Source organism: Bombina bombina, chromosome 1 (assembly GCF_027579735.1).
Source record: "Bombina bombina isolate aBomBom1 chromosome 1, aBomBom1.pri, whole genome shotgun sequence".
NCBI classification, from domain to species: Eukaryota; Metazoa; Chordata; class Amphibia; order Anura; family Bombinatoridae; genus Bombina; species Bombina bombina.
The window spans coordinates 1,217,276,739-1,217,301,471 of record NC_069499.1 but is presented as its reverse complement, the minus strand read 5'-3'; the positions used below and the strand labels follow the sequence as shown (position 1 = coordinate 1,217,301,471).

The window sequence follows — 24,733 nt, the reverse complement described above, 5'->3', positions numbered from 1 at the left end:
TCCTTTTGTTCGGTTCCATCTGTGACTACTGTAATTTTGTTGGCTCCTGACTCGGCTCATCTGACTACCAGCTCTGGTTTTCACTCCTGGCTTGTTATTTGACTTGTGGACTTTTTATTATTTTTTGTTATTATCCTGGGAGATTGTGACTACGGATGCCAGTTTGTCAGGCTGGCGAGCTGTTTGGGGTCCTCTGAAGGCTCAGGGCCTGTAGTCTCGGGAAGAGTCCTCTCTTCCCATAAACATCTTGGAGTTGAGGGCTATCTTCAATGCCCTAGTGGCTTGGCCTTAACTATCTTTAATCCGGTTTATCAGATTCCAGTCAGACAACATCACCTCAGTGGCTTACATCAACCACCAGGGAGGGACTCAGAGTTCCTTAGCCATGAAGGAGGTGACTCGCATTCTACAGTGGGTGGAAGCCCACAATTGTCTTCTATCTGCCATCCACATTCCAGGAGTGGACAACTGGGAGGCGGATTTACTGAGCAGACAGACATTTCATCCCGGGGAGTGGGCTCTCCATCTGGAGATCCTCTGGCCATTCTGATAGATGCCCTAGTGGTTCCTTGGAGGTTTTCTCTGGCAAATCTGTTTCCTCCATTCACTCTCCTTCCACAAATTATTGCTTGTATCAAACAGGAGAGAGCATCAGTGATCCTAATAGCTCCTGCATGGCTTTGCAGGATCTGGTTTGTGGATCTGGTAAGGATGTCATCTCTACCTCCTTGGAGGAAGGACCTTCTAATTCAGGGTCCTTTCCTCCATCCAAACCTAGATTCTCTGAAGCTTACTGCTTGTAGATTGAATGCCAAGTTCTATATAGACGTGGTTTTTCTGAAGCGGTCATTGAAACTATGATTCAGGCTCGAAAAAAAAGATTTACCATAGGATATGGCGTAAATATCTTTATTGGTGCAAATCTAATGGGTTTTACCTGGAGCTGGGTGAGGATTCCCCGGATTTTGTCTTTCCTTCAGGATGGCTTGGAGAAGGGTTTATAGGTCAGTACTCTAAAGGGTCAGATTTCTGCATTATCTATCCTTTTACACAAACGTCTGGCAGACTTACCAGGTGTTCAGGCCCTGGTTAGAATCAGGCCTGTGTTTAAACCTGTTGCTCCCCCGTGGAGCCTTAATCTAGATCTTAAAGTTTTGCAGCAGATTCCGTTTGAGCCTATGCATGTTGTTGATATTAAATTATCTTGGAAGGTTTTGTTTCTTCTTGCTATTTCTTCAGCTCGCAGAGTGTCTGAGCTTTCAGCTCTGCAGTGTGATTCTACATACCTTATTTTTCATGCTGATAAGGCGGTCCTTCATACTAAATTGAGGTTTCTCACTAAGGTGGTGTCGGATCGAAACATTAATCAGGAAATTAGTGTTCCTTCTTTTTTTTTCCTAATCCTTCTTCTCATAAGGAATGTCTTTTACATAACTTGGATGTTGTGCGGGTTCTAAAGTTTTACTTACAAGCTACTAAAGATTTTCAGCAATCTTCTGCCCTGTTTGTTGTTTTCTCTGGAAAGCGTAAGGGTCAGAAGGCCACTTATACTACTCTGTCTCTCTGGTTCAGAAGTTTGATTCATTTGGCCTAGGAGACTGCTGGACAGCATTCCACTAGGGCTGTCTCCTCTTCTTGTGCTTTCAAAAATGAAGCTTCTGTGGAACAGATTTTCAAGGCGGCAACATGGTCCTCTCTGCATACTTTTTCCAAATTCTACAAATTTGATACTTTTGCCTCGGCTGAGGCTTCTTTTGGGAGAAAAGGTTCTCCAAGCGATGGTGCCTTCTGTTTAGGTTCTCCTGCCTTTTTCTCCCTCCCTGTTCATTCCGTGTCCTCTAGTTTGGGTATTGGTTCCCACTAGTAATTGGAATGATGTCGTGGACTCTCCATGTCTTAGGAAAGAAAATAAAATGTATGCTTACCTGATAAATTTCTTTCTTTCCGGACATGGAGAGTCCACAACCCCGTCCTCTTCTTTATTGTAATTTGGCAGTTTTTTTGAGTAAACCTCAGGCACCTTTTTACCCTTGTGTTTCTTCTTTTTCCATTTTCCTTCGGCTGAATGACTGGGGATTATGGGTAAGGGAAGTTATACTTAACAGCTTTGCTGGGATGCTCTTTGCCTTCTCCTGCTGGCCATTGGAATGACGTCATTGACTCTCCCTGTCCGGAATTTTTTTTTTTATCAGGTAAGCATAAATTTTGTTTTTATATCACTTTACACTTTCGATTACATTTTATCACATTTAAACTTTGCACTTTCTATTTTGTATTTTATTTTGTATACAGCAGTGTATTTAGGATTGTAGTTTTGCAAATTCTGATTATGCCGTCACAGTTTCTGTGTAACTTTAAAGGGACACTCAGGTTTTTTTAAATGTTCATGATTCAGATACAGCATGTAATTTTAAACAACTTTCCAATTTACTTCCATTAGAAAAAATGTGCACAGTCTTTTATATTTACACTTTTTTTGAGTCACCAGCTCCTACTGAGCATGTGCAAGAACTCAGACTATACGTATATGCATTTGTGATTGGCTGATTGCTATCACATGGTACAGGGGGAGTGGAAATATACATAACTTTAAAATGTGTTAAAAAAGAATCTACTACTAATTTGAAATTCAGAGTAAATGCTATTGTATTGTCTTGTTATCTTGCATTTGTTGATTATGCAAATCTGCTGTGTTTACTGGTCCTTTAATAAATTAGGCTCATACTTTGTATATATATGTGTATCTTTTACAAATTAGATTTCACTTTGCATGTCTTTTATTTAAACTTAAACTGAAAAGCTGTTAGTTTAAGTGTCATTCTATGGGCCAGATAGCCAGATAATCAAACATTCTCTAGTTTGGAGAGAGATTATAGCACTGACTTCACAGGGGCAAAACTCACTGAATGTTCTGAGAAAAATGGAAGAACCTGGAAATCCCAGAGAGATGAGAGATGCCACCTATAGAAAGTAATGATGCTCTCTGGGAAACAAAATTTCACATGGGAGAGAGTAGGTAACTTGGGCAACTCATGGCGCTTATATAAAGGCTCTGTTTGCATCAGTTTCAATTTAAACTGAAAAGTTTTCACTACAATTTAACTTGCTTTTGTCTTTATGTTAGTATATATTACTTTTCTGTTAGTTAAAATAAGTGTATTTGTGAATTTTTAGCAAACTTCATCTGCATACAGCTGGTGAGACAAATTAGTGAGACCAGCTTGTTTAAAATGCTTAGAAAATTTCACAAGACTTGTGAGAGAGTTTCAGACATACTCAGGGAACTGCCCTGTCTCTTCCACTTTCTGAAAGTGACAGTTTTAGTTTGCAACGCAGCAAATACAAGATGTAATGTAATTTGTAAAAGTTACACAGAAATATACAAAGTATGATCCTATGTTATTAAAGTAACACAGAAACTTTCAAATCATAATCAGAATGTGTAAAATCAATGCTAGATCAAAATTTAAATGTATTAAAACATAAATGAGAAAGTGCAAAGTTTAAAGGACCAGTAAATACAGTAGATTTGCATAATCAACAAATGCATGATAATAAGACTATTCAATAGCACTTAGTCTGAACTTTAAATGAGAAGTAGATTTTTTTCAGGCAAATTTCAAAGTTTCCACTCCTCCTGTATCATGTGACAGCCATCAGCCAATCACAATTGCATATACGTATATATTATGTGAATTCTTGCACATGCTCAGTAAAAGCTGGTGACTCCAAATGTGTAAATATAAAAAGACTGTGCACATTTTGTTAATGCAAGCAAATTGGAAAGTTGTTTAAAATTGTGTGCTCTATATGATTCATGAAAGTTTAATTTTGATTTGAGTGTCCCTTTAAATGCATTAATACTGAAAGGACCCAATCTGAAATGTATAGTAATATAAAACATGCATGTAAGTGTAAGAAAACTCTCATATTATGCAGTGCTATATTGCACTGTGCTTGTCTCTGCTTTGCATGCATAAATGAGAGCGATCTCGCTGTGCTGGAGAGTTCCCGTCCTCCTTCTTTTGAAATTCAGTGAGTTCAGCCTATGTGAAGTCTAAACTACAATTTATCTCCAAACTCCTTTATCTTTGCTCTGTCAACAAGTAATTAAAGGGATACTGAACCCAATTTTTTTTTCTTTCATGATTCAGATAGAGCATGCAATTTTAAGCAACTTTCTATTTTACTTATATTATCAATTTTTCTTTGTTCTCTTGATATCTTTATTTAAAAAGCAGGAATGTAAGCTTATGAGCCGGCCCATCTTTGGTTCAGCACCTGGGGTAGCACTTGCTGATTGGTGGCTAAATGCAGCCACCAATCAGCAAGCGCTATCCAGGCTTTTTCAAATAAAGATACCAAGAGAATGAATAAAAACTGATAATAGGTGTAAATTAGAAAGTTGCTTAAAAATTCATGCTCTATCTGAATCATGAAAGAAAAAAAAATTTGGTTCAGTATCCCTTTAAACTGTCCCTTAGCATGAGATGCATGAACTTCCTTAAACAGAGAATGGCTGCTCTTTGATATGCATGATACAAATTTATTTTAAAAGTGGGTCTTCTTGATCAGGAACAAGCACATAATGTCTTTGAAAGGGCAGCATAGTGATTATAATATTTATAAATATTCCTGCAGAACTATTGAAAACCAATGTGACGAAAATGTATCATTATTGCAAGCCAATATGTTTTTAAGTAGAGAACCTGTCGACCTGCTATCGGCACTTGCAATGCAGCATCGTGTGGTAACATTCAACACTGCACAAGTGCAATCCCGGCTCCTGCTCTCGCGCAACCATTTGCGTCAAGTGATTTATCTTGCTGCCTTTGAGGTGCTGGAGAAAAAAAAGTATTTTCAGCTTCTTAAAGGGACACTGAATCCAATTTTTTTTTCGTGATTCAGATAGAGCATGCAATTTTAAGCAACTTTCTAATTTACTCCTACTATCAAATTGTCTTAATTCTCTTGGTATCTTTATTTGAAAAGCAAGAATGTAAGTTTAGATGCCGACCCATTTTTTGTGAACAACCTGGGTTGTCCTTGCTGATTGTACAGCACCAATAAACAAGTGCTGTCCAAGGTCTGAACCAACAATTGGCTGGCTCCTTAGCTTAGATGCCTTCTTTCTCAAATAAAGATAGCAAGAGACTGAAAAAAATTAGAAAGTTTCCTAAAATTGCATGCTCTATCTGAATCACAAAAGAAAAAAATTGGGTTCAGTGTCCCTTTAAGTTTGTGGTTGAATGCAACTTAAAAAAAACTTATTTGTATGTATAGAAAAAAGCAGAATAGGGGTTGGAAAGGGCATGGATATTGAGAATAGGTGTTTTGTGTGGTAAAATATAAGGCATTTCTGTTCTGGATGGACAAAACTGTACCTTCTTTCTTGCACAAGAAGATAAAACAGACACCTCCAAAAAGTCTCTGAGGGATAAATCACAGACAAATTAAAGACACAGAAAAGCTGACCTAGTAAGAGTGGGTGATATTATATACAGTACTTGCAGTATTGACACAAACTATTTCATTAAAGGGACAGTCAACAACAGAATTTTTGTTGTTTAAAAAGAAAGATAATCCCTTTATTACCCATTCCCCAGTTTTGCATAACCAACACTGTTATAAAAATACACTTTTTACCTCTGTGATTATCTTGTATCTAAGCCTCTGCAAACTGCCACCTTATTTCAGTTCTTTTGACAGACTTGTATGTTAGTCAATCAGTGCTCACTCCAGGGTAACTTCACGTGCATGAGCTCAATGTTATCTATATGAAACACATGAACAAATGCCCTCTAGTAGTCAAAATGCATTCAGATTAGAGGCAGTCTTCAAGGTCTTAGAAATTAGCATATGAACCTCCTAGAATTATCTTTCAACTAAGAATACTAAGAGAACAAAGCAAAATTGGTGATAAAAGAAAATGGGAAAGTTGTTTAAAATTACATTCCCTTTAAATCATGAAAGTTTTTTTTTGGACTTTACTGTCCCTTTAATGTGTAAATGGCTCCATCCTGTATGCTTTTGTCACAATTTCAATTGTTTGCCTGTTTTCAAGATTTTTCTTTTTTAAAACCAATAGTGGATAATATCAACTTGAATAGAGCTTCCTGTTAACCTTTTCATTCTGTGTTTTTTATTGTGTTTATTTTGGACGTCATTCTGTAGAAGCAAACTGGGGCTCTTCTGTGCAAGCCGGATCCTACAACATGGCTCTGTCTCACTGTGTGGCACTTAATCAAGTAGAGGAGCACATCAAAAACTTCAGGTAAATGTATCTTCCCTCTTGAATTGTTTGCTGCTGTGACTAACGCTCTAATGTGACATTCCTGGGCGAATCCTTCCTGTATATGTATTAACTAAAATAGAATTGTAAATCTTTTTTATATTTAGATAAAAACTATCTGCATAAATTGAAATATCAAAACACAATATATAGTACATTTATTTTACCTCTTCAAAGAATTTCACACTTTTTGAATAATCATCTTTTCCCTGTACCCAGCACCACTTTAGTCAATACCTTTACTCAACAAAATGCTTATCAAGGGCTCGTGTCCATTGAGCCGTAAATGGATTTGTGCATGGTCACAAAATTAAAAAAATTCTGTCGGGAGCCATTACATTAAAACACTGTAGGAAGCTGTCGATAAAGTGACTAACAACTTTTCGGTATGCTTAACTAGGTGTAAAAGAGAGAAAATTAATCTTTTTGAGTCCTCTTTTCCATTGAGATATAAAAGTTTTCAAACAATGCAAGTGTTTCACTTTATAAATTTATCATTATTTGTAATATTTATTGCTGGCCCAGGTGTAGGACTAGTTGGAGTTATGTTCCTATTTAAATATCAATATGTATTTACATATAAAAATATAATGAAGCGGGGGCGGACCCAACAGCTGTTGCGGTTGGACGCGTTTGAGAAGAGCTCCAGATAATATTTGCTTTTTCAGTATTTAATTTCCAGATATCTCTGATCCTAAGGGAACTTTGGATGTATCTGGAGGTTTGACTTAAAGCACGGACCTACTTATGCTCCTCAGCTAGATGCCCAGCATTTGATTTCAACTTTCCTGTGGATTTGAGTGTATGAGTGTCGGGCTGGCCGCATAATACCCCCCCCCCCCCAGGATTCTGGGCTAGTGCGCAATGAACAGTGCTGCATTCAAATTACCTAAATACAAAATTATTACTTATAAGATGGAACCCTCTGACGCTAGTATACTTGCAGAGATCGGGGACATTCTGATGGTGCATATGTCAAGACTGGAGCAACATTTACTTGCAGCGTGGGATAATGCCGATGAGCATAATCAGCAGAGTAATGTGACCACGGATGGCAGGGAAAAAGACTGCACAGAAGAAGCAGAATGTATGGGAAACGTTTGTGCCCCTTTGGTAACATTGGATGTAACAGTCATGAGGTCTGAGGAGCCATAGATCGAATAGATCTTTTGTGATCAACTGGGAAGTGTGAATTTAAACAGACAACAGGCATATGTCATACAGGAGCTACTTACTGCCCGGGGTTGCTGGCCCGATCCAAGAAAGAAATCAGTGGCTCTTGAGAAGCTGGAAAGTGATGTAATGGTGACCGTCACAGAAATGGCGCAGGAGACCAAGCTCAAGCAAGACGCTTCTGATATCACAGATAAATGGGACAGCAAGAGTCTGGATAGTAAGGATGTGGAAACAACCATTGCTGCCACAGATCATACAGCTCATAATATACATCAAGATGACGGCCTCGTAGCTAACCTATACTACCATTTTGTTTCTGCCTACGGAGAGAACTTTGTATGCCAGATCCACGGCCCGAGGCAGATCCTCCACTCGGCACCTACGACCTATAAGTCGGGTATTGGCTAAGTTCCAGTAGTTTGGTTTCCCTTTTCTTTAAAAAAAAAAAAAAAAAAAGTGACTTGAAGCCTTCACATTCAAAAATATTTTACTAAGAATATTATTTGTTGTTACCCAGCTTGACGTATTGTATTTAGAGCATACTGTTAAACTTAATCTTATCCCCCAAACATGAAATGGACAAACCTGTTGCTTTATAGCAATACACTGCAATGCTTGTTTATATAGTTATTTGTAAAGTTCCAGAACGTGTGTCTATTATGGTATGCTTTATCGTTGTCTAGCCAACTGCACGCAATACCGTAGGCTAATAATGTGCTATCACGAGAACATCCAATACATAAATCCCTTATGCAGATTAATTAATTTTAGGGGTCAAGACGTCTCTAATTACCACCAAAAGCCAGTGAAATGTATAGAACACCTATGTCATGCACTTTGATAGTATCTGCTAAAGTTATCAGCTTTTTACTGCCTTGGAAGCTTATTGTACTAGATCTATCTAAGGTGTATGTAATACTTATAACGATCTCTAACAACTTTATCATTGCTAAATATTTACTGGTTTAGTATTCTCCACCTGATTATATTTTGGAACAATTAATTTCTTATGGTGTTCATCTTGTTCTCTTTAATGATGATGTACAGTTTTCTTGCTCCTCTAGTTGTATATTCCCTGCATTATTTTATATAACCTGGACTTACATTTGTACTAGCCAAGGTTTTAAGAGGGACCCTATGTGCCGAACTCTAATTTCCTGTATTTACACATTATCATACCTATGTAGAACTGTCTATCCGTAGTATTTACAGCTAGTTTCTCGTTTTATTTTTTTTCACGTGCTGATAACTTGTAAAACGAGTAAGATTGCCATTATTGTTACATGATAATTACTGACCGTTGTATACTTTGCATAACCTCAATAAAAACGTATTAAAACAAAAATATATATATATTATATATAATGAAGCATATATCGCCATAATTCCAACTAGGCCTATGCCTAGGGCAGCACTAAATATTACATATATAAATAAATCTAAGAATATAATAAAAGCAAAAATATGTTTCTTTCCTAAGATATGGAGAGTCCACAACGTCATTCAATTACTAGTGGGAATATCACTCCTGGTCAGCAGGAGGAGGCAAAGAGCACCAAAGAAAAGCTTTTAAGTGTCACTCCCCTACCCATAATCCACAGTCATTCTCTTTGCCTCTGTCAATGGAGGAGGTGAAGTTTGGTATCTGGAGAAATTAATTCCTTTATTGGGACGTTTTGCCTCTTTGGGCTAATTTTGTTGAAATACTCTCGGCTAGATTACGAGTTTTGCATTATGAGTAAAAAAGCAGCGTTAAGCCTCATAACGCTGCTTTCTCTTGTAAGATGTATCGAGTCCACAGATTCATCCATACTTGTGGGATTTCCTCCTTCCCTACAGGAAGTGGCAGAGAGAGCACCCATAGCAGAGCTGTCTATATAGCTCCTCCCTTAGCTCCACCCCCAGTCATTCTCTCTGCCTGCTTAAAGGGCCACTGTAAGTAAATATTTTCTATGCCTGTTACTAACTACCCCAAATACGCTTTTTATCAATAGCATTTCATTAACATATCTCTACCGTACATCAGAAATCTTGTCTGCAAATTTAATTGTTTTCCAAACCCACTCCGTGGGTATCCTTTGCTCTGTACCAATCCGTTTACAATACCTAGGTTTCAAAATGGTGCTTTAAACACATAGTTATTGGTTTAAGTATTTTGAACATGCAGTGCTGAAAATAGTGGGCAGGATAACGTGACATCATCGGCGAATAAAAGATATAACTTTTAGAACTTTATGAAACTTCGTTTTGGAGAAAATATAGGTCAGTAGGTTTTAATTAATGTTTATTAACTTTAATATGTTAGTTGTTTAGCTTAAAAATTATAACAGAAAGTAATCCTTTAACTGCTAGGAAGGGCAAAGTGAGTGTGGTGAAAAAAATGTTAAGTTTTTATTTTCTCAAGCAAAAGTTTGTTATTTTAAATGGTACCGGTGTGTACTATTTACTCTCTGGCAGAAAAGGGATGAAGATTTCTGCAAGGAGGATGATGATCTTAGCACTTTGTAACTAAGATCCACTGCTGTTCCCACAGAGGCTGAAGAGTACAGGAAAACTTCAGTTGGGGGAACAGTTTACAGGCTAAACTGCATTAAGGTATGTTCAGTCTATTTTTTTCTAGAAAAGGCTGGCAATATCCCCATGAGGGAAAGGTAAGCTGTATTCAGTAAAAGAGGAATCCAAGCTTGCATAAAGGGCTCATAGTTACTGGTGACACTAATAGGAAAAAACGTTTTGGTTTAATTACAAATAAAACGTTTTTTGAGGGACTTTAAGGGGTCTTTGTGGCTTGTTTAAGGCTTATTAACCCACATGGCTAGTTTAAGAAACACTCTGTGGTGTTTTTTAGGCCCCATAACTTCGAGTGAGGTGGGAGGGGCCTATTTTCAGTTGCACAGTTTATTTACCTCAGAAGCATCCAGCTACTTCTCCAGAGATTCCTGCTGTATTTGAGGGCTGTAAAGAGGGTTTTTTTCCCCACAAGTAGTGTTGCCACCCGTCCCTTAAAATACAGAACACTTATAAGTTACACATGCTGCAGGGTATGCAGGGAGGAATATGAATAGTGCTGTCCATAAACACATTACATGTTCCTCCCTAAACACCCTGCAGCATGTGTAACTCATAAGTGTCCAGGAAAACATGGCTGAAGTGGCAACCCTACCCACAAGTCATTCCTAAAGGGCAGGTAGGCGCCACAGCAGAGCTGTGGCAAGGTGCTGAACGTTATTTTACCGTTTTTTTCAATCCGGTTTTTACATTAAGGGGTTAATTGTTTATTTGCATAGTGGTGCAAAGTTACTAAGGCTTTATGATGCTACTGTAAAAATTTCGTTGTGTTTATTGCTTTTTTACACTGTTTTGCAGAGTTTGTGCAGCTTTTTTTCTCTTAAAGGCACAGTACCGTTTTTGTTTAAAGTGTTATTTACTTTGATTAAAGTGTTTTCCAAGCTTGCTTGTTACATTACTAGCCTGTTTAACATGTCTGACACCAAGGAGAATCCTTGTTCTATGTGTTTAGAAGCCATTGGGGAACCCCCTCTTAGAATGTGTCCCACTTGCACTGATATGTCTATAAATTATAAAGAGCATATTTTAGCACTTAAAAATATTGCAATAGATGATTCTCAGTTAGAAGGAAATGAGGGTTTAGCATCTAGCTCTCCCCAAGTGTCACAACCAGTAACGCCCGCACAAGTGACGCCTAGTACCTCTGCTGCGTCTAATTCATTTACTTTACAAGACATAGCCACAGTTATGAATAAAACCCTCACAGAGGTTTTCTCTAAACTGCCTGGTTTACAAGGAAAGCGTGTCAGCTCTGGGTTAAGAACAAATGCTGATCCGTCTGACGCTTTAGTAGCCGTATCCAATATACCCTCACAATGTTCTGAAGTAGGGGTAAGGGATTTGTTATCTAAGGGAGAGATTTCTGATTCAGGAAAGATGCTCCCTCAGACAGATTCTGATATGACGGCCTTTAAATTTAAGCTTGAACACCTCCGCTTATTGCTCAAGGAGGTATTAGCTACTCTAGACGATTGTGACCCTATAGTGGTCCCAGAGAAATTGTGTAAAATGGACAGATACTTAGAGGTTCCTGTTTACACTGATGTTTTTCCAGTCCCTAAGAGGATTGTGACTATTGTTACTAAGGAGTGGGATAGACCAGGTATTCCGTTCGCTCCCCCTCCTGTTTTTAAGAAAATGTTTCCCATATCTGACACCATACAGGACTCGTGGCAGACTGTTCCTAAGGTGGAGGGAGATATTTCTACTATTGCTAAGCGTACAACTATACCTATCGAAGACAGTTGTGCTTTCAAAGATCCTATGGATAAAAAATTAGAGGGTCTCCTAAAGAAAATTTTTGTTCATCAAGGTTTTCTTCTCCAACCTATTGCATGCATTGTTCCTGTAACTACTGCAGCTGCTTTCTGGTTTGAGGCTCTAGAAGAGGCTCTCCAGGTGTAGACTCCATTAGAGGATATTATGGATAGAATTAAGGCCCTTAAGTTGGTTAATTCTTTCATTACAGATGCCGCTTTCCAAATGGCTAAATTAGCGGCAAAGAATTCAGGTTTTGCCATTTTAGCACACAGGGCGTTATGGCTTAAGTCCTGGTCTGCTGATGTGTCATCAAAATCTAAATTGTTGAACATCCCTTTCAAAGGAAAGACCCTATATGGGCCTGCACTGAAATAAATTATTTCAGACATCACTGGAGGGAAAGGCCATGCCCTCCCTCAGGATAAAACAAATAAGATGAGGTCCAAACAAAATAATTTTTGTTCCTTTCGGAACTTCAAGGGTGCTCCCGCTTCAGCTTCCCCTGCAGCAAAGCAAGAGAGGAATTCTGTCCAATCCAAGTCAGTCTGGAGACCTAACCAGGCTTGGAACAAAGGTAAACAGGTGAAGAAGCCTGCCGCTGCCTCTAAGACAGCATGAAGGGGTAGCCCCCGATCCGGGATCGGATCTAGTAGGGAGCAGACTCTCTCTCTTTGCTCAGGCTTGGGCAAGAGATGTTCACGTTTCCTGGGCTTTAGAAATTGTGTCCCAAGGATATCTTCTGGATTTCAAAGACTCCCCCCCAAGGGGGAGATTTCACATTTCTCAATTGTCTGCAAACCAGACAAAGAGAGAAACGTTCTTACGCTGTGTAGAAGACCTACATACCATGGGAGTGATTCACCCAGTTCCAAGAACAGAACAAGGGCTAGGTTTTTACTCCAACCTGTTTGTGGTTCCCAAAAAAGAGGGAACTTTCAGACCAATCTTGGATCTCAAAATTCTAAACAAATTCCTCAGAGTACCATCTTTCAAGATGGAGACTATTCGGACTATTCTTCCTCTGATCCAGGAGGGTCAATATACTACTACCGTGGACTTAATGGATGCGTATCTACACATCCCTATTCACAGAGATGATCATCAATTCCTCAGATTCGCCTTTCTGGACAGGCATTACCAGTTTGTGGCCCTTCCCTTTGGGTTGGCCACGGCTCCCAGAAATTTCACAAAGGTGCTAGGGTCCCTTTTGGCGGTTCTAAGACCGCGGGGTATAGCAGTGGCGCCTTATCTAGACGACATCTTAATTCAGGCGTCGACTTTCCAGCTAAAAAGTCTCACAGGGACATCGTGTTGGCTTTTCTGAGATCTCACGGGTGGAAGGTGAACATAAAAAAGAGTTCTCTCATCCCTCTCACAAGAGTTTCCTTCCTAGGGACTCTGATAGACTCGGTAGAAATAAAAATACTACTGTGAAGTCACTGGAAGTCACTGGAATCGACGCATTTCGCTCTATACATATCATCTTGATAAAGCTCTGTATAGAGCGAAACGCGTCGATTCCAGTGACTTCCAGTGACCCCCAGTGACTTCACATACTCATCTGAGAACTAAGTGCCATGGGCATTTAATGAAAATCTGCTATACTCTATAACCCGGGTTATGTTTATTTCAGCATTATCATTACAGCACACTATTATCTAACTATCCTCTGTGAATCCCATCCTCCCTGCGTGCAAAGCACTAAGAGCAGGAAGCCTTTTGGAAACATTGATCTACAAACCGTGACATTAACACGGCAACCTTTAGGACCGGCAAAATAAAAGATTGGAGAGTGAGGTCAGACGCCAAAAACATGCGGCAGATCTGAGTCACCATTTTTATCGAGTGGGCTACGAAGGAAACAACAATCTATGTGAAGACAAGGTAACTTATACTATATGTGACGTGAAAAGTTTTGCATCTAAGAGACTTCACATGCTTAATCATAGAACGCATTGAAATATACTTATTACAAATGTTACCTAATATCTCTATGTGGTGGTAACAAGTATCAAACTCTTGGAATTCAGCGTAACATTTGTTTTTTTCTACTACGCTAACAACATACCGGTACAAAAAAGAGAGAGAAGTTTGACAGTACCCAGCACTCACAAAACACTATATATTAACAGTATGCATTGAAAACCAGATTGTGTCCAGAACTGGTTATTAAAACGTAACTTTTACTAATGATAGGATAAAATAAAAAAGTTGACTTTTTATGTGCATATAGATCAATAATCCATGACAGAAGGAACAGTAACACTATTGTAATAACCCATATAGGGATAAACTACCATACTGGCACGAATGATAGTCCTATACTTGTAGCAGATGACGTTTGGGAAATTACAGTACAAAATAAATTATAACTATAATCACTGTAATAAGAGATACACTTTAGCATATTTCATCTTATGATTGCATAACAATACTCTTTGCTTTTATAAATAAGAATAGTGTGTTCAATTTAAGTCAATTGGTGGATTAGTGTTGACATTATTCTCTTATTATCGTTTGTTGAAAAACGCAATTAAATTTGGTTAATCCACTAATGGGCAGGATTTGCACTATAGTGATAATATTGGCTGAAACATTGCAAACAATGTCCCCCCTTTTTTGGTTTGCTATTTGAAATGTGATACGCATTACGTGAAATTATTCATAAATCTTACATACAGATTTCTCTTGTAAGGTGTATCCAGTCCACGGATCATCCATTACTTGTGGGATATTCTCATTCCCAACAGGAAGTTGCAAGAGGACACCCACAGCAGAGCTGTAATATAGCTTCTCCCCTAACTGTCATAGCCAGTCATTCTCTTGCAACTCTCAACAAGCTAGGATGTTGTAGGAGAGAGTGGTTAAATATAGTTAGTTTATTTTCTTCAATCAAAAGTTTGTTATTTTTAAATAGTACCGGAGTTGTGCTATTTTATCTCAGGCAGTAAATAGAAGAAGAATCTGCCTGAGGTTTCTATGATCTTAGCAGGTTGTAACTAAGATCCATTGCTATTCTCACATATGTCTGAGGGGATTACACAGATGAGGTAACTTCAGCGAGAGAATGGCGTGCAGTTTATTCTGCTATCAGGTATGTGCAGTTATAATTTTTTCTAGAGATGGAAAACACTAGAAAATGCTGCTGATACCGGATTAATGTAAGTTAAGTCTGAATACAGTGATTTAATAACGACTGGTATCATGCTTACTCCCAGGGGTAATACCCTTATGATATTGCAATATAAACGTTTGCTGGCATGTTTAATCGTTTTTAAATATGCATTGGTGATAAAACTTTATTGGGGCCTAGTTTTTTCCACATGGCTGGCTTAAATTTTGACTAGAAACAGTTTTACTGAGGCTTTCCACTGTTATAGTATAAAAGTTACAGTTGGTGCAGTTAAAATTACAAACTGTGACATCCAGCTTCCCTCAGGAGTCCCCTGTATGCTATAGGACATCTCTAAAGGGCTCAAAGGCTTTCCAAAGTCATTTATTGGGGAAGGTAGGACCGCAGCTTGCTGTGGCAGTTGGTTGTGACTGTAAAAAAAAAAAAAAAAAAAAAAAAAAAACCCCGTCTATTTCGCTTTTTTGGATCCGTTTTTTGAACTAAGGGGTTAATCATCCATTTGCAAGTGGATGCAATGCTCTGCTAGCCTATTACATACACTGTAAAAATTTCGTTTGATTTACTGCATTTTTTCACTGTTTTTCAAATTCTGACAAAATTTGTTTCTCTTAAAGGCACAGTACCGTTTTTTATATTTGCTTGTTAACTTGATTTAAAGTGTTTTCCAAGCTTGCTAGTCTCATTGCTAGTCTGTATAAACATGTCTGACATAGAAGAAACTCCTTGTTCATTATATTTAAAAGCCATGGTGGAACCCCCTCTTAGAATGTGTACCAAATGTACTGATTTCATTTTATGCAATAAAGATCATATTCTGTTTTTAAAAAAATTATCACCAGAGGAATCTGACGAGGGGAAAGTTATGCCGACTAACTCTCCCCACGTGTCAGACCCTTTGACTACCGCCCAAGGGACTCACGCTCAAATGGCGCCAAGTACATCTAGGGCGCCCATAGCATTTACTTTACAAGACATGGCGGCAGTCATGGATAATACACTGTCAGCGGTATTAGCCAGACTACCTGAACTTAGAGGTTAGCGAGATAGCTCTGGGGTGAGACAAAATGCAGAGCATACTGACACTTTAAGAACCATGTCTGATACTGCCTCACAATATGCAGAAGCTGAGGAAGGAGAGCTTCAGTCAGTGGGTGATGTTAATGACTCAGGAAAGATACCTGATTCTAATATTTCTACATTTAAATTTAAGCTTGAACACCTCTGCGTGTTACTTAGGGAGGTTCTAGCTGCTCTGAATGACTGTGATACCATTGCAGTGCCAGAGAAATTTTGTAGACTGGATAAATGCTTTGCAGTGCCGGTGTGTACTGATGTTTTTCCAATACCTAAAAGGTTTACAGAAATTATTAATAAGGAATGGGATAGACCAGGTGTGCCGTTCTCTTCCCCTCCTATTTTTAGAAAAATGTTTTCCAATAGACGCCACCACACGGGTCTTATGGCAGACAGTCCCTAAGGTGGAGGGAGCAGTTTCTACTCTAGCAAAGCGTACTACTATCCCTATCGAGGACAGTTGTGCTTTTTCAGAGCCAATGGATAAAAAATTAGAAGGTTACCTTAAGAAAATATTTATTCAACAAGGTTTTATCCTACAGCCCATTGCATGCATTGCTCCTGTCACTGCTGCTGCGGCGTACTGGTTTGAGTCTCTGGAAGAGGCTTTACAGGTAGAGACTCCATTGGATGACATACTTGGCAAACTTAGAGCACTTAAGCTAGCCAATTATTTTATTTCTGATGCCATTGTTCATTTGAATAAACTAACGGCTAAGAATTCTGGTTTTGCTATACAGGCGCACAGAGCGCTATGGCTTAAATCATGGTCAGCTGATGTGACTTTAAAATCTAAGCTACTTAACATTCCTTTCAAGGGGCAGACCCTATTCGGGCCTGGTTTGAAGGAGATTATTGCTGATATCACGGGAGGAAAAGGTTGTGCCCTTCCTCAGGACAGGTCCAAATCTAGGGCCAAACAGTCTAATTTTCATGCCTTTCGAAACTTCAAGGCAGGTGCGGCATCAACTTCCTCTAATAATAAACAAGAGGGAACTTTTGCTCAATCCAAGTCGGTCTGGAGACCAAACCAGACCTTGAAAAAAGGTAAGCAGGTCAAAAAGCCTGCTGCTGCCTCTAAGACAGCATGAAGGAACAACCCCCTATCCGGTAACGGATCTAGTAGGGGGCAGACTTTCACTCTTCGCCCAGGCGTGGGCAAGAGATGTTCAGGATCCCTGGGCGTTGGAAATTATATCCCAGGAATATCTTCTGGACTTCAAAGCTTCCCCCCCAAAAGGGAGATTTCACCTTTCACAATTATCTGCAAACCAGATAAAGAGTGAGGCATTCTTACACCGTGCACGAGACCTCCTAGTTATGGGAGTGATCCATCCAGTTCCAAAGGAGGAACAGGGTTTTTACTCAAATCTGTTTGTGGTTCCCAAAAAAGAGGGAACCTTCAGACCGATTTTGGATCTAAAGATCTTAAACAAATTCCTCAAAGTTCCGTCGTTTAAGATGGAAACTATTCGTACCATCCTACCACTGAACGGTTTCTCAGGTTTGCCTTTCAAGACAGGCATTACCAGTTGTAGCTTTTCCCTTTGGATTAGCTACAGCCCCAAGAATCTTTACAAAGGTTCTAGGGTCGCTTTTGGCGGTCCTAAGGCCGCGGGGCATAGCAGTAGCCCCTTATTTAGACGACATCCTGATACAGGCGTCAAACTTCCAAATTGCCAAGTCTCATACGGACGTAGTACTGGCATTTCTGAGGTCGCATGGGTGGAAAGTGAACGAGGAAAAGTGTTCTCTATCCCCACTCACAAGAGTTTCCTTTCTAGGGACTCTGATAGATTCTGTAGAAATGAAAATTTACCTTGACGGAGTCCAGGTTATCAAAGCTTCTAAATTCCTGTCGGGTTCTTCATTCCATTCCGCGCCCTTTGGTGGCTCAGTGTATGGAAGTAATCGGCTTAATGGTAGCGGCAATGGACATAGTGCCGTTTGCACGCTTACATCTCAGACGGCTGCAACTATGCAGGCTCAGTCAGTGGAGCGGGGATTACACAGATTTGGCCCCTCAACTGTATCTGGACCAAGAGACCAGGGATCCTCTTCCCTGGTGGCTATCTCGGGTTCATCTGTCCAAAGGTATGACCTTCGCAGGCCAGATTGGACTATTGTAACAACAAATGCCAGCCTTCTAGGTTGGGGTGCAGTCTGGAACTCCCTGAAGGCTCAGGGATCGTGGACTCAGGAGGAGTCTCTCCTTCCAATAAATATTCTGGAACTAAGAGCGATATTCAAGGCTCTTCAGGTTTGGCCTCAGTTAGCAACTCTGAGGTACATCAGATTTCAGTCGGTCAACATCACGACTGTAGCTTACATCAACCATCGAGGGGGAACAAGAAGTTCCCTAGAGATGTTAGAAGTTTCAAAAATAATTCACTGGGCAGAGATTCACTCTTGCCACCTATCAGCTATCCATATCCCAGGTGTAGAGCACTGGGAGGCGGATTTTCTAAGTCGTCAGACTTTTCATCCGGGAGAGTGGGAACTCCATCCGGAGTTATTTGCACAACTGATTCTCCGTTGGGGCAAACCAGAACTGGATCTTATGGCATCTCGCCAGAATGCCAAGCTTCCGTGTTACGGATCCAGGTCCAGGGATCCCAAGGCGACACTGATAGATACTCTAGCAGCGCCCTGGTCTTTCAACCTGGCTTATGTGTTTCCACCATTTCCTCTGCTCCCTCGACTGATTGCCAAGATCAAGCAGGAGAGAGCATCGGTGATTCTGATAGCACCTGCGTGGCCACGCAGGACCTGGTATGCAGATCTAGTGGACATGTCATCCTTTCCACCATGGTCTCTGCCTCTGAGACAGGACCTTCTACTTCAGGGTCCTTTCAACCATCCAAATCTAATTTCTCTGAGGCTGACTGCCTGGAGATTGAATGCTTGATTTTATCAAAGCGTGGCTTCTCGAGTCAGTTATTGATACCTTAATACAGGCACGAAAGCCTGTCACCAGGAAAATTTACCATAAGGTATGGCGTAGATATCTTTATTGGTGTGAATCCAAGGGTTACTCATGGAGTAAGGTCAGGATTCCTAGGATTTTATCTTTTCTCCAAGAAGGTTTGGAAAAAGGATTGTCAGCTAGTTTCTTAAAGGGACAGATTTTTGCTCTGTCTATTCTTTTGCACTAGCGTCTGGCAGATGTTCCAGATGTTCCGGCATTTTGTCAGGCTTTAGTTTGAATCAAGCCTGTGTTTAAACCTGTTGCTCCACCATGGAGCTTAAACTTGGTTCTTAAGGTTCTTCAAGGAGTTCCGTTTGAACCTCTTCATTCCATAGATATCAAACTTTTATCTTGGAAAGTTTTTTTTTTTTTTTTTGGTAGCTATTTCCTCGGCTCGTAGAGTCTCTGAGCTATCTGCCTTACAATGTGATTCTCCTTATCTGATTTTTCATACGGATAAGGTAGTCTTGCGTACCAAACCTGGGTTCTTACCTAAGGTGGTATCTAACAAGAATATCAATTAAGAGATTGTGGTTCCATCCTTGTGTTACACAATCTGGACATGGTCTGTGCTTTAAAGTTTTACTTACAAGCTACTAAAGATTTTCGTCAAACATCTGCTTTGTTTGTTGTCTACTCTGGACAGAGGAGAGGTCAAAAGGCTTTGGCAACCTCTTTTTCTTTTTGGCTAAGAAGCTTAATCCGCTTAGCCTATGAGACTGCTGGACAGCAGCCTCCTGAAAGGATTACAGCTCATTCCACTAGAGCTGTGGCTTCCACTTGGGCCTTTAAAAATGAGGCTTCTGTTGAACAGATTTGCAAGGCGGTGACTTGGTCTTCGCTTCATACTTTTTCAAAATTTTACAAATTTGATACTTTTGCTTCTTCGGAGGCTATATTTGGGAGAAAGGTTTTACAGGCAGTGGTTCATTCCATTTAAGTTCCTGCCTTGTCCCTCCCTTCATCCGTGTACTTTAGCTTTGGTATTGGTATCCCACAAGTAATGGATGATCCGTGGACTGGATACACCTTACAAGAGAAAACACAATTTATGCTTACCTGATAAATTTATTTCTCTTGTAGTGTATCCAGTCCACGGCCCGCCCTGTCATTTTAAGGCAGGTAATTTTTAAATTTAAACTACAGTAACCACTACACCCTATGGTTCCTCCTTTCTCGGCTTGTTTTCGGTCGAATGACTGGCTATGACAGTTAGGGGAGAAGCTATATTACAGCTCTGCTGTGGGTGTCCTCTTGCAACTTCCTGTTGGGAATGAGAATATCCCACAAGTAATGGATGATCCGTGGACTGGATACACTACAAGAGAAATAAATTTATCAGGTAAGCATAAATTGTGTTTTTTGATATCAAGCTATTTTATGCACTTAATCTACTAGGGACACACAATAAGATTTTGTTTCAATAGAGTCAATACAGTATACTTAGTCGTGTTAACATTACTCTTTGCTCTGACAGATATGAAGAGTGTGTCTGATTTAAGTCAATTTGTGAATGAGTTTTGACATCATTCTCTCATGATCGTTTTTTTAAAATTTAAACTTTCTATCAATATACATGGAGAGGCATAAGAAACAATACTCTTTGCTTTTATAAATAAGAATAGTATGTTCAATTTAAGTCAATTGGTGGATTAGTGTTGACATTATTCTTTTATTATCGTTTGTTGAAAAACGCAATTAAATTTGGTTAATCCACTAATGGGCAGGATCTGCACTATAGTGATAACATTGGCTGAAATATTGCAAACAATGTCCCCCCCTTTTTTGATTCGCTATTCGAAATGTGATACGCATTACGTGATATTATTCATAAATCTTACATATAGATTTTTAATATCAAGCTATTTTATGCACTTAATCTACTAGGGACACACAAGAAGACTCCGTCTCAATAGAGTCAATATACTTATTTGTGTTAACATTACTCTTTGCTCTGACAGATAAGAAGAGTGTGTCTTATTTAAGTCAATTTGTGAATGATTTTTGACATCATTCTCTCATGATTGTTTTTTGAAAAACGCAATTAAAACTTAAATAAATTTAAATTTTCTATCAATATACATGGAGAGGTTTTATTTATTTATTTTTCTACATCAATAGAGTATTAACCTTCGTGTGATATAGGAAGGATGTTAACATCATTCTCTTATGATCGTTTTTTGAAAAACACAATCAAATTTTCTATCAACATACATGGAGAGGATTTATGCATCAATTGAGGATTTTCCTATGTGTGACATAGGAAGGATGAATCTCATTATATGTGTGTTGAAAGGTGTGAATGAAAATCTGTTACTGGTAATAAACGCAGATTTTTGTATTGTAAGACACTTTCAAATCCAATTGGTGGATAGAATTAATCTTTGACCAGGTGGGAGTGACAATTCTGAGTAAGCTAGACCTGCATGATTGAAAATTACAATCGAGTTTAGTAAATCATGTTGGGATGGAACGGTTGCTGTCATCTTTCAATGCTCCTGACACCTATTCTTGATTTTGAAACAATGTAGCAAATATCTAATACCTTATATCACAAAATTGTTCCAACATGTTACTATCCTGACACCTGCTTGATACGATCATGTGATGAATCTTTAACCAATTACATTAAGCCTCTTGTGATAGGCTGCATCTAGAGGTGTGTGCTTAGAACCAATTTCTATTGGTCAATGACGATACAAATACCGGGTTGGGGCCCTGACTCTGGTTAGCCTCCGAGAAAGCCGTGCTAGCGGCGAAATGTACATCAGGCCTTGTCTGTGTGCATAAGACTTGCTAATTTGTGTTTACCTGGGACTTTTCTAAGCTTATATTGATGTGGCAATTGCCTTCCTTAATCAGTCATTTATAAACCGTTTCCTCTCCTGCTCTAGGTACCAGTATTGCTCAGATTAGGTAATGTTGTTGGGGTCAATCCCCTTTTTAGATTAGCTTTAGAGCAATCCGTGTATTCTCTGAGCCCTGAGGGTTACGGTGTATTTGAACTATTACCCAGGGAAGTAATTCTGTTTTTGAAGTCTCACACACACAGTCCTGATCTGTTTCTTAATCTAAGTTTTAAATGTATGTCTCACATATTTATGTTATACATTTGGTACTATTTACCAACCTTTTTTATTTTATCCTATCATTAGTAAAAGTTACGTTTTAATAACCAGTTCTGGACACAATCCGGTTTTCAATGCATACTGTTAATATATAGTGTTTTGTGAGTGCTGGGTACTGTCAAACTTCTCTCTCTTTTTTGTACCTATATATCTATCAGACAGTCAGCACCCCCCTTCTCCTACACTTCACCAGTGATACTAACTGGTATATAATGAATATTGAATAGATTATATATCTACTATTATTTCAGCATACTATATTATGAAGGGGTTGATATTTGCTTAAACTAACACCGTTGCCACTATTTCCATAACAACATACCAGCTGCTGCCAACAATAGGTAACTCATACTATAAGTGTCGAGAATAAGTTTCTGCAGTCAAAAGACTATATATGTTTTATTTCAGAACATTTTTTAACTCAATATAAATATCACTTAATATCTTTAAGCGGTGGTAATAAGTCCCGGATTTCTCATAATCCAGTGCAACAGTTTTTCTATTTCCCAATCTCAGTGCTTATACAGGCTGATCATTCTAGCTTTTAATATATTGTATACAATAGTGTTCTTATTATTGGGGAGACGTCCCCTTACTTTTATTTAAATTCCGGAGAGCCAAAATTGTGTTTTAATAAATTTATATTTGTACATCAGATTTAGTATCAATTTATGTTTTAGATATCAATTTACTATCACCGTATATATATATATTTTTTAATCAAAGATTTTTATTGAGGCAATACAAGAAAAAGAAAAAACATGAACATAATATACATTTTGTGTCAATTTGGGAAATTTTGCATACAAGACATTGTTTATCCATTGTACAATGAAACCTTTACATAGAAGATAATAAAGATATCGTAATTCAAATATTATATATGTATCTCACCAAAAGAACATAATGAATATAGAGGACATTGTATGCAAGTACAAAATCAAATACATATAATCAAGCATTACCTCTTTTTTCCTTTTTTTTTTCCCCCCGTTTGTTTCCTATATAAACACATAAGAAAGTGATAGAATTTAAACAACCCAAGAAACTTATACTTCTCATAGAGTGATATGTTAATTATAAAATAAGTGTATTTATTATCTAAAAATTTACAAATTATAGGGAGTCATAACAAGTTGCTCCTACTAGATGTACGTAAATGGAGGGCAAAGTGCCTCATTTTCTTTGTAGACAGAAGCTCAGAGCAACTTATGACAGAAAGATATCAACGGCGGATAAATACCACTTATTTGTCCACCTAAAATAAGTGTGGACAGTAGCGAAAGGTGAGGGTGGGGGGGTGGAGCCATAAGTTATGTTGGGTGAGCCCCTCTCCTGGGGAAATGTCAGCTGTAGACGATGTGGGAAAAAGGAAGAGGGGTATGACCCGCAGGTAACCAGTACCGGCGGGAAAGGAAGGAGAGGGGCCCAGCAGTTAGTAGAGATGTAGGGAGGGGAAGGAGGGCATGTGCTTCTAGTTGCAGTGTGCGTATCTTACGGAGAATATGCTGATCAGTGTTGAGTCCAGGTGTGTAAATATCTTGGGCCTTATTAGAGATTGAGAGGAAAAGTGGAGATTATGGCTCAGAAGGTTACTCTAGTGTACTCATGTACTCTTTTGTTATAGCATATTTGAGGCTAACAACTAACTCTATGTAGTAGCACAGAAACTATAACACAGGAAATGGGGGAGCACAAAAATATATGATGTGAAGTGGAGTTTAATGTAAACACATAGGTTAGTCAGAGAGTTTATGAAACATCTAGGAGCCCCAACAAGATTCAAGTATAAAAATATGTGCTCTCCCAGTGGAGCCTAGTACTAGTGTGTAATAAGCAGACCACTCCTGTAATGTAGGGGGGCGTTGGTGCGAGCCGACTAGGAGCATAGCAATGAAAAAACTATATGTATATATGTATATATACACTCATATATATGAATCTCTTGGAAAAACAGTTTTCTATGTGTATTATAAGTGCCTAGGCACAGAAGAGAGGACTATTGTGGTGTAATAGGAGTATGTGGGGAAGGCTAGTAGGTTTTTGGACCCAAATGACTGTGAATATGTATAACCATAATCATGTAGGGTGTGGTGTGTGGCTAAGATAGATCAGTATTAAGTGGATGATCCAATATCTGTATAAATAGTGTGTTATAGTGACTGATGTTGTGTAATTGTAACAGAAAGAAAAACTAGTATATACTTTCTCACAATGCCCAATAGACACGGATGAAATATCAGCCCAAGTATGAAATGGTACATATAAATTCTTGGATGTGAGCCTAGGGAATAGGAGGATATATATTAGTATAGGCGAGGGAGAAGAGCCTCTCCACACTTGAAAGTAAATGTTAGAGTTTGGAATACTGACACCTATTTAAGTAGCTAGATAAAAACATTAATATGAAAAGTTAAGTACACATGGTTATTGTAGTGTTTCCTGCTATCTTGTATAATACATTCCTTGCTAGGTCCCCATAGATGGATAGCCCTTTGGGTTTATGCCAGCTGAGTTAGCCAGTATAAGAGAAAAACAAGCCATCAGGGGAGGATTGCCCAGAAATATCCAAGTTAACTATATAAGACACGAAGGCAAAAATACATATTATGAACTGTTTTAGCTATGTGTTT

At 38.8% G+C, this 24,733-nt stretch overlaps 1 protein-coding gene across 1 annotated transcript in view; it reads left to right on the top strand.

Moving 5' to 3' along the window:
- The window catches only part of SLC12A3 (solute carrier family 12 member 3), a 311,203-nt gene that overhangs the window by 157,923 nt on the left and 128,547 nt on the right, over positions 1-24,733 (top strand). The window contains exon 15 of the mRNA XM_053700267.1: positions 6,175-6,274. Coding sequence (XP_053556242.1) covers positions 6,175-6,274 — 100 coding nt within the window. The remainder of the gene's footprint in view (positions 1-6,174; positions 6,275-24,733) is intronic.